At 35.5% G+C, this 10807-nt stretch overlaps 2 protein-coding genes across 4 annotated transcripts; both read right to left on the bottom strand.

Annotated features, from left to right (window-relative positions):
- Window positions 1–132: 132 nt before the first annotated feature.
- LOC145962894 (trophoblast glycoprotein-like) lies at window positions 133–3244 on the bottom strand. Of its 2 annotated transcripts, none has more exons than XM_083084368.1 (5): window positions 3027–3244; window positions 1654–2051; window positions 1254–1570; window positions 804–1174; window positions 133–736 (listed from the first exon to the last, which is right to left on the bottom strand). In XM_083084368.1, exons 2-5 carry the CDS (start codon window positions 1909–1911, stop codon window positions 495–497), a joined length of 1188 nt encoding a protein of 395 aa, XP_082940494.1. In that variant the 5' UTR covers window positions 1912–2051; window positions 3027–3244; the 3' UTR covers window positions 133–494. The 2 variants fall into 2 exon arrangements, with proteins under 2 accessions (XP_082940494.1, XP_082940495.1); XM_083084369.1 differs by lacking the exon at window positions 3027–3244 and adding an exon at window positions 2861–2996.
- A 458-nt stretch (window positions 3245–3702) lies between these two features.
- On the bottom strand, window positions 3703–10682 carry LOC145962896 (CD9 antigen). Of its 2 annotated transcripts, none has more exons than XM_083084372.1 (4): window positions 10226–10682; window positions 7205–7516; window positions 6835–7107; window positions 3703–6723 (listed from the first exon to the last, which is right to left on the bottom strand). In XM_083084372.1, the coding sequence occupies exons 1-4, from the start codon at window positions 10286–10288 to the stop codon at window positions 6571–6573; spliced, it is 801 nt and encodes a 266-aa protein (XP_082940498.1). In that variant the 5' UTR covers window positions 10289–10682; the 3' UTR covers window positions 3703–6570. The 2 variants fall into 2 exon arrangements, with proteins under 2 accessions (XP_082940498.1, XP_082940499.1); XM_083084373.1 differs by lacking the exon at window positions 10226–10682 and adding an exon at window positions 7584–7799.
- Between the last annotated feature and the right edge of the window lie 125 nt (window positions 10683–10807).

Raw genomic sequence — 10807 nt, 5'->3', positions numbered from 1 at the left:
ACTCTCACACACATTTCTAGAATTTAATTCGCGCTAATCTGTTATTTGCGACGAAAATTTATCTACGTGATATAAACATCTGCTCATGAAATGCTGAAATAATAGTTTCAAGAAAGAGAAAGAGAGAGAGAATCGTAATAAATTATGTTTATTTATAAACAGGTTATACATTGTAGAATTAAGTCGGATGTTACGATATTAATTACAATTTTTTTATAATATCGGGCTCGGTGATTTTGTGTAATATCTGAAAATATATCATTTGATTTTTCGCATGCGTCAAACACCACGACACACGAATTGCTTAATTTAACGGTATCAAATGACGTGATACCGTTATGCTTATAAACATTTTACAAAGTTTTACGCGCAAAACATCTTACGAGACGCGATCTTTAACTTCATTGTTTTTAATATTGGAATTGATTAAACGAGATCGCGAATTTGTCTCTCCACAGAATGAAAATGTTTTATTCCAAGTACAATTTTTCCCTTCATACATCTTCGCGAACATCACCGTTCGCTATCGAAGTATATCGCACTCTCTTGCTGACTGAATCGAACACCGGCTCGATCTTCTTCTGGAGTTTCGTCCGTTGCAGATAGACCAGAGCGCATACTAGGGCGATGAGTACCATCGAGAGGAAGCAAAGTAGCACCGTTGTTCCTCGTCGGGCGGAAGCTAACAATTTCGGTGCGCAATTCTTCGTTTCGTGAAAGTCGTGACTTACATTTCCTAATAATAGCAAAAGAATGTAAATTTCGATCTTCATATATGAAAAAAATTTAATATTCAAGAATACCTTCGTAACACTGTAAGCTGGCTTTGTTTCGAAGGAACACTCTCGTCTTGTTCATCCATTTGATGAATGGATTGAGCCTGCAGGAACACTCGAAAGGATTGCCGGCAAAGTCTACGATCACAGACCGATCGTGTTTAGCGAGATTGTCTATGGTATGGAGATCGTGTTCGAGAACTCTCGTGAATTTATTTCGCCGAAGATCCAGGAAGCGCAGATTGTGCAGGCATGAGAGATTAAAGTGAAGCGCGCTCAGCGCGTTATCGCCGAGATGGAGATCCAGGAGATTCGGTAGATCGCAGAATACGTTGGCGTCCCGAAACTCCGAGATTTCGTTTTGCTCCAAGTGAAGTTTTATTAGTTTCGTGAGATTACTAAAAAAGTAAATTAGAAAAATCGTTACATTTTTCTTTGACAGAACCAAGCGAGATTAAGAGAGAGCGATGCGTTTACCTGTTGACAAAAATATCGTGAAGCGTCGACGCCAAATTCCTCGGTGGACCGTCCTCGAAAGCGTCGGTCAAATGAAGCTCCAGAAGAGAGACGAAGTTGGAGAACACTCTAGGATGGCTTCTCGCGGGGTCCAACGAAAGTTCATTGAAGTCGAGTATGAGACGCTCCACGTGTTGCACGTGATGATAGGCCTTGCCGCGAATTTCGCGTATCTTGTTGTTCGACATGTCTATCACTCTCAGATACGGTAAACTATCTAGAGTGCCGAACACATTCCACGGCAGTTCCTGCAGTTCGTTTCCCGTAAAGATGAGCACCTGATGAGTCGAAAGAAATGAATAGTGTTATGCCACGTATGTAGAGAGTATCGCATCTCCTTAATCTTATCTACGTGACGCACTTGCGTGTCGTTGGGAAGATGCGCCAGCGGGGAAGTATCGTAGAATCCTGCGTTTGTACAATTCACGACGTACTGATGGTGGCCATCGTAGCATGTTCTCATACAGTGACAAAGATCTTTGAAGGCCGGGCCGCACCTGAGTCTGGATGTCTCCGACGTCTCCAGAGAGTGAAAATTCGGGTCGTTGCAGTCATTGATCGATCCGGCGATCGATGCAAATATAAGTACAAGTGTTGAAGAAAGAACGATAGTCTTCATCGTGGCTGTTGACGATAATGTTCACGGCCTCACAGATTCGAAACAATTTCGAACTTACATTTACGATCATACATCCGACCGCTGAATGTGTCGCTCGGGATTTATCAGTCGGGAAGAGTTTCGTGCATCACGCTCTTTATCTAGATTCAAATTTATAGATACGTAATCGTCAAATTAGCTATTTTCAAAGACTAGAAGAAGAAGGATTAAAAGATTACAGACAAAGAAGGGAGATAGAAAGGGCCCTTTGTTATACATCAATCGATACAAGCAAGCAATTTTAATCGCTTCGTGTTTGAACAACTCAATAGTTCGAAAATTTAAACAGAGAGAATTAAATCATAAAACGCGATTGCACTCTGATATGAAACATTACACCGTCGTATCTATCGGCAATTTAAAATCTTAGTTTTGAAGTAGGTCGCTCAATATCGTATCTTCGACTCGGAAAAAATATGTTAAACTGGCTCACCCACGCGATAGGTGATGTCGAGCAAAAGGAAAATCCTAAACGCCTAGACTCTTTTGAATATTATACAAACAAGACATATATCATACGCGCGGTTACACAGCGTGATACGTGACCGTGGCACGGTTACACTTGCTAGCGTTGGCATTGACAAAAAGCACATTAAAATTATGCGTCCGATTGATAATTACAAACGAAGGCAGATGTAGAGAGCAAATGGCTTCGATCGACTTTATCTTTCGAGTTTCAAATAAAAATAATGGCTTTCCCTCTTTCAGTAATATATTCTTATTAATTAATTTATAAACGCGGAAAAATCTTGAGTTTGTATCATTTTATAAAAAAAAAATTTGCTTTAATATAATTAGCCAAATACGTTTATTGTTCGATATCTTTATTATTTATTAGATTACACGCGCGCTTCAAATTTCGACATTCATCGAGATTGAGTCGTAGAAAATTTCTATCAAAAGATCTCACTTATTATTTCTCTCGCATGTCGAGAGAAAAAAGAAACTCGAAGATTCCCGTACGCCTTCCGTCCGAAATAGGGAGTGCACCGTCGAAACTGTATGTTTGACGATGTTGCGAAAGAGAGAAAGAGAGATCTCTGTCCTGTGAACAAACGCCAATCGGAAGCACGCACCTTGTTTCGGTAATTTGCACCAAAAGTTTTCGGAGTTGAGGAAAGAAAGATCGTCGTCCCACGCGAAGCACGGGAGCTTCGGAAGCAGCGAAACGTGGTGCACGAAGAGCGGCGGACTCTCGGATAAGAGGAAGGACAGGAAGCGGACGCTCCTGTTCTCTGCACCACGACGGACCGCGCAACATTGCTCGGCCGTGCTTCATCCCGACCGCACCTGCGGTCCCGCTCCCTCCTGGGCCCCTTGCGGGTCCCCAGGTGCATGCAAACCGGCCCCCTCCACGTTCCATTACTTCTCGTTCCCTCCGCTTTCTCGCTCTCCTTGTGTGATCACCTCCTTCCGATCTTTCCTTTCTTCTTCTTCCTTTTCACAATCGCTCGCTCGCTTTCTCGCTTCGTTCGTTCCGCTTTGAGCTCATCGTTATTAACGTCTTGCAATGTGTTCACCGGATAAGGATTCACGATTAAAAGTGCTCATTGTGTTCGTAGCGTCAACTGTATAAAGTATAAGTATTTTGATGGATTATATTCTTGACAATATTTCTAAAAAAAATTCAAATTTACGAAGAAAAGGATAAACTAATAAATCAACAATTAGGCCATTAATTTAATCATACTTAAACACTTTCGTAAAGGTAATATCTTTATTTGTAAAGAACTGTATATATATATATAAATATAGAAGCAAAAATGGAAGTTTATTCGTGGAATATAATTGTCTCAATTTCACGATGTATAATATAACATTGCGGGAGAGCGCAAACAAATTTTTTATCAGAAGCTTACGCTTTATTCTTGCACACGCAAGTGTAATATAATTTTACATTTATAGATTTATTTATACATTTATAGATTTTTTATCTTTTATATTAAACGGCAGACAACATTAAATTTAAATGTGTGTACAAATACGGTTCGCGCATGGAAAAAATATAAACTTGAAAAATAATCAATAGTAGAATTTAATCAGGAATCTGTAAAAAAACAGAAATTTTTGTAGATATATGCGTGCGTACGTGTATTTGTGCACATGTGTGCGTGTATTAATACAGAATCGAAAGAGTATTGTACGATTTTTAGTCAAAATACGTATTGCTGTTACACGCCGTTTTGTATTTTTTTTTACATACAAACAACAATTACATTTTGTGTTAAAATTTTTTTACATAACATCGATGATTTCGTTGACTACTATAAAATTATTTATGTTTTATTAAACGGCGAATATATATCTCGAATCACGATTTAACAATTCATTTGATTGCGAATTTTAGCAGCCTCTAATTTAATCACCTCTTTAGATTTTCGTTCGCGACAACTATCAAGATGACTAAAGATGTCAAAAACTTAGTTTCAAAACGCAAGTTTTTCGAGTATTGTTCAATTTCTTGTAATCAACGCTGTTGCAAAAATTTTAATTACAATAAAGCGTACATTATACATATAATTATGTAATGTACATTAAACATTGTACAAATATACTTCGACTTTTATAATATACAATGCATCTTTAAATCATTGCATATACTAATTATATGTTTATTAATGTAAATGAAATTAAGGAAGAGCACATGTTATATAGCACATCAAATATGTTACATGCATATTAAATATAATACAAAGATTCGAAGACTATTTAGATTCTATTACATAATGGTACAAAAATATTGATACTGTAATAAAACGCGCTGTCTGTAAAGATAGTGTTTTCGGTATAATACAAGTTCAGTTGCAATACAATTTACAATTAAAATTGGACACATCACTACTCATGTAAAAGGAATAAGGAGTAATTTTTCAAAAATTGGCAGTAACGATTACTGCTGTATTTCATATAGAACGTATATAAATATAATCGCGTCATTATATATGTATAAAATATAATCGCGTCAATATATGTATAAAAAATAACATATATAAAATATAATATTTCTCTCATAAGACAAAGCAAGTGTAAATCGATACATTAATATTAATCGTTTCTATATAGACTAGATACTATAACGATTGCGCTGCAGATTAAAGTACAAGAGCTACGTTGATCATATCAAAAGTATGTTAATGTTTTTTCATCCATTTTGATTTGCGAGATTAAGCGTCAAAAATATAAGATATGAGAATCAGTATGAGAATTCTACTCAGATAATTAAACACTATAATTGATTAAGATTAGTTAAATGAAAACGCAGCTTTTAATTTACTAGCGATAAATGAGATAAAATTAAAACTTATAATTACAATATTGTTTAAAATATTAAACATATATAAGATACATTATAAATATGTCAGATGCAACAAAATATATGTTGTTTGTCATAGAAATAATATTTCTATAATATTCCTCTTATATTATGCAATTTTCATTTTAAAATACAATTTTCACTTTATATATCAACTTTATATATCAACGCAATGCGTTAGTTTGGTTTACTACTTTGGCCCGAAGAAAATCTAGCTGTGTAGGTACCTTGTAAAAGATATATAGATATATATTAAATGCTTATGTATATATAAGTCTTTAAATTGGAAAAAAAATATATATTTGTATATAATAGAAGAGCATTCTTTTTTGGCAGTAATCGGCAAAACCGAATATAAAACATTTTCATTAAAACAATAAATTTGCATTCATCAATTAATCTGTGCGTAAAAAATGAAAATTTTCTTCTGGAGTATATATATATCGATATATGTGTATGTATGTATGTCATATATATGTGATATACAGGTGTATATATAAGATCAAGATAATATTAAAATCCGATAATGTTATGAAACTAATGTGACGAATATTAGAAATATTCAGGAAGCATTTATCTAATCAGACTTTTTCTACAGTCCTGCTGTTTCTCTCAAATCTTTTTTGAATGACTTATATACACATTATATCTTAAGTGATTATATTTGCACTAATTTAAATCAATATAAGTCTACTCAAATTAGTGCAAATATTCCATAAATTTTGCCCTAGCTTTTATCCAGTAGCCTCAATTTGTGTATGGATATAATTTTCCTTTGAAATTTATGTACATGTCTCGGTAAAGATTACATATAATTACATGTTTCAATGAAGATACCTGTGTGCAATTTATCTTTGTATTTCTTTTAAGATAAATCAATCAAAAATTCGATATACCATATTACTCACACTCATATGAGTTATTCAGTATGTCATAAAAATAAATTGTAGATCAATCTTGTAAAATATGTATCCAATATATCAAGTTATTTACAAAGAAAAAAAATTATAAAATGGTGCTATTATATTATATATATAAGATCTTGAATTGGTCCCAAAATAACGCGTACCAATTCGCATAAGATGATATACGATACAGTCTATAAAATACTTATCCAAAGTGTTTTGTATCAATCGAGAGAATATTTCGGCCATCCGGTATATGACCAAATATAAAACACAATTTGTAAAGTATTATTAGCATTGGCACGGAAAAGTAAAATTTCGATATTCTCCGTACAGCATTACTATGGGACATGGGGATTCAGCAAGATAAAGAGATTCTTATGACATATACGATAAATTAGTTTAAGCTTTATATCTATCCGACGCACCGCCTTCACAGCAACAAATTAAAGCGAGTATTAAACCAAGGATTTCTACGATTAGAACCAGTAATGCTATAATCATAACGTGAGAAGCTTGACCCTTGAGCGTGTCCATCAATTTTTGCGTGCATCCCTGCAATACAATTTTTTATCTCGACTTTATAAGTATTTAATGCACGATACTCGCGTAAAAAATTATGCAACAAATATAAAATTATTAAAAAGATATAAAATTAAGTGTTACCTCGTTGTAGATCGCAGGGCCCACAATTCCGGCAATTTTAATGTTGCGACCCTCATTGCAGGCAGTACTGCCTATCTCTCTGCAACATGATTCTGGTACTTTGTATATGTTGTTGGCATCAGCGGAGACGGTCAAACTAATTGGAAGAGAGGGATCCTTGCCGCCGTACTTGCTACCGGCCCAATCCGCAGGTCCAGTGGCTCCGCAGCATTCGAGACCGGATTGAATCGCGTCTATGATTTGCGTACGACATTCTACCTCGCCATACTCCTTCTGTAAAGATAACGCGATGTCTATTTATACATTCCTTAATGTACTGTGATTAATATTATGTGATTATAAATTAAATAATTACAGGACGAAAAATTACCTTAACAGTGTTTGTCACGGAAGATCTCAACAGTTCATCTAGTCGATCGCAGTGAGTGTAAAGCCAGCCTGCGGAAGCTATTTGCGCGACGATAATGACGAGCATAATGACGAAGAATGTGATTAGACTACACCGAGAGTGCTTTAAAGCACCGCAGAAGCCTAAGAAGGCGACGATGAACATGAGGATACCAGCGGCAAGCAGGATATACAGACCCGCGTCGTAATTGTTGCCTTCTTGAGCGATGGACACCAAGAATGTTTTGTCCGTCAACATCCATGTTGCCAGGACTATCACCGCTATCGCGATAATCTATAAGACATCATATATCTTGATTAATTATATATTTTTATAAAAGATATACTCTTATACTCTATACCTCTTAGCTAGTACAATTTTATATTTATAATTTATTTCTGGAAAGCTCGAATTTGCGACGAATTCTTCTTTTGAAACGCTTTAGTATAAAGAGCACAACTTTTCAGATACGCGTGGTTTCAGCAGAATGGGAGGAAGGCTAACGAGCCACTTTAACGAACTAAATCCAGCACGCGACAGGACAAGAGAAGATGCGACATTTACAATGGAACAGTCTGTCCGCCAGATGTGGTGGAGCTTCCATTTAAGCGCGCGGATTTTTATGGGATTTCCTGTGTCGTGTCTTAAAACGCGTTTCACCGGATATACCGAGTTCGTGTCTCAAAAGAGATGGTTAACATTCAAAGCACCGCGCGCCGTTTTCAAGTATTAGTACATTAGTCAATTAGCTTGTATAAATGAATATAAATGAAAAATATATGTGTTAATATGGAATCAAATATTTGTGGAACCGAGAATTCTTTCTAAAAAAAAGGGAGTTGGGAATTTTTGGAATCGAGAATATTTTTCTCACAAATGAAAATGATATACGATTTCTATCTGTAAAGAGATAAGAGAAATAAATCGCAAAAATATACTAATATACACAACTTTGAAGAAAACGCGATGTTAAAATTGCTGAATCGGAAATTTCAGTATTTTTATACACGTATCAAATTTCCGCTTGTGCGAAGGAATAAGTGGAAAGAATCTCAGATATTCTCAAAATCGAGCGGTGCAACATCTTGTCAAAGTTATCTCCCAAATATTTATTTATAATTAATTAAAACTGATAGCGACGCTTTTAGGTCCTCTATTATCGCGAATAATTGAAAACGCGCGGAAAATCTTCTTTATTATTTCTACTTTGAGAGAAAATGCCAACTTTACTAACCGTGACAACTATCAATTTATATATAATGAGGCTTACATAAGCATAGCTTGAAAAGACTTCTCATACCCTACTTTTTATTCATCGTGAGTCTATACAGAGTGTCCGGAAAATTGCCCGTAGTACTTCGGGAAGTGATTCGGGACCCACAAGAAGGAAAAAAAGTTATGTAAATATAAGTCCGGAAATAAGTCGTTTCCGAGTTATAGCCACTTTTATGTTAAAAAAATCGTAATTTAGTCCGCTTGGCATCCCTTTTTTTAAAATTTTTTAAAAATTTTAAATTTTTAAATTTAAAATTTAAATTTTGAATTTTAAATTTTGAATTTAAATTTTTAAATTTAAATTTTGAATTTAAATTTTGAATTTAAATTTTTAAATTTAAATTTTGAATTTAAATATTTAAATTCAAAATTTAAAAATTTAAATTTAAAATTTAAATTTTTAAATTTTAAATTTAAATTTTGAATTTAAATTTTTAAATTTAAATTTAAATTTAAATTTAAATCTTAAATTTCAAAATTTAAATTTTCCGGACACCCTGTATAAGCGAGAGAGCTGATGTAAGAGAGCAGAAAACTAAAAGCGATCTGGTGAATCAGACGGATTCCAATGAGTTAATATCAGAGTTAATATTCACTGAAGCGACTTAAATCTGAAACGTTCAGATCAACAATCATTTTTCTCTTTCGATTGTCACAATCTCATCGCGATAAATCTGCGACAAAACGTCATTTTTGGAATCTTTTTGCGCGAAACCGCTTTAATTTCAGAGCGCGTTGTTTTTATAAACTCGACAAGTTTTCAAGCAGCTTACAAGATAGCATTACATATATCAAATATAATCGGTACAAGATGCAGTCTAAAGACGTTCTCTTTCGTCGCGATACTCGTAACAAGAGAGATAAAGGAGGAGAGGAGAGGAAACGGGGCCGCGGCGTGGGCCGAAGTTCGTAGGAGGAACGTGCTCGTTCTCTTTGACTACAAAACTATATTTAAACGCGCATTTATCCAAGATGAATATTTCGTAATTACACATGTCCGGATATCTTTATATTTGTTCGCGCGCGACAAACGTCTTCGGCTAATAAGAAAACAGAACTGTCGTTGGCGTTAAGTTAATACTTATTCATCTCGTTGAAAATCATATTATCGTTCGATTCGAAGGTCTCTTACGTCTCTTGTATGATTCTTCGATTTACGTTTTATGTACTTTTGGCCTGCACTTTAAAAGTCATCATCGATATTTCGGTCTCGGACGCGATCGCCCACGTGCAACTCGCATTCGTAATCTTATTCGTTTGCGAAAAGTCCCTTCTCCCTCTTTTTAAAAATAAAATGCTAACGAAATAGATAATAAAATTGATGTTTCTACCACGACGAGAAAAATTCAACACATTATCAGCGTTGCGCTTCATAAAAGTAATATCGAATCAAAACATGAACGAAAGGGTATCAGTGATAACGACTGCGAGCTATAACGAAAGCAAAGTTTCGCACGATCTTTTCGATCAAAATTTATACGCTCTAATATATATATGTATATAAAATATATATATTAATAATACAATATTTATAAAATAAAGTGAAATAACAATAACAATAACATAATTATAATTTATAAAATAAATTCGAGAAAGTCGTCTGCTCTCTTGAGAGGATAGAAAAACGCACGTTCGTCGACAAAACGGTATATCCCGATGAATTAAATTGTCCGCGGGTGGAGGGAAAAGGCGCGTATCGATTTGACAGAGACGCGAAGGGAGACTCACCAAAAATACAAAGCTCACGATCACCAGCGCGTACTTGCTGAAGTTGTAGCAAAACGTTCCCATTTCGTTTTCTCTTCACTCCTGTACGAAATTCTCACGTAGCGAAGGGTGAAAGGAAGAAAGGACGAGGTGACGCGACGCGATTCGCGCGTCGATGCCAAGTGCCAGAGGGAGATCTCGACGTTCCGAGATGTATCTGCGAGCGAAGGGACGCGTTCCTCCTCCGCAAATGTCTTCTCGTAGATAGATATGTTCCGCTTCTGACGTTTCTTCGAGTCGACGACGAAGCAGCGCGATGTTACCGATATCTACGCGATCGTTTCTTTTTCACGGATAAATCACACGACGCACGCAAAATTTTACCAGCTTTGTACAAACGATCGCCAAACACCGAAGCAGACGCCAGATTGTCACTGTGAATGGAACGACTGTTGAGCGCTGTTGGCGTTTGCCATGGATAAAAGAGATCGCTAGATGGACGCACGCGGAAACAAACATAAGAACATTAATTATGCTGTAATGTTGATACGAAAAACATGCGAAATTCAATACCGCGATAAATATCCAATGACGGGACGATAA

Source organism: Camponotus vicinus, unplaced genomic scaffold (assembly GCF_025532165.1).
Source record: "Camponotus vicinus isolate PSW18456_S1 unplaced genomic scaffold, iyCamVici1.0 SCAF_12, whole genome shotgun sequence".
Classification (NCBI taxonomy): Eukaryota; Metazoa; Arthropoda; class Insecta; order Hymenoptera; family Formicidae; genus Camponotus; species Camponotus vicinus.
Note: the sequence above shows the minus strand (reverse complement) of the source record. Positions and strands in the feature narration are given on the sequence as shown.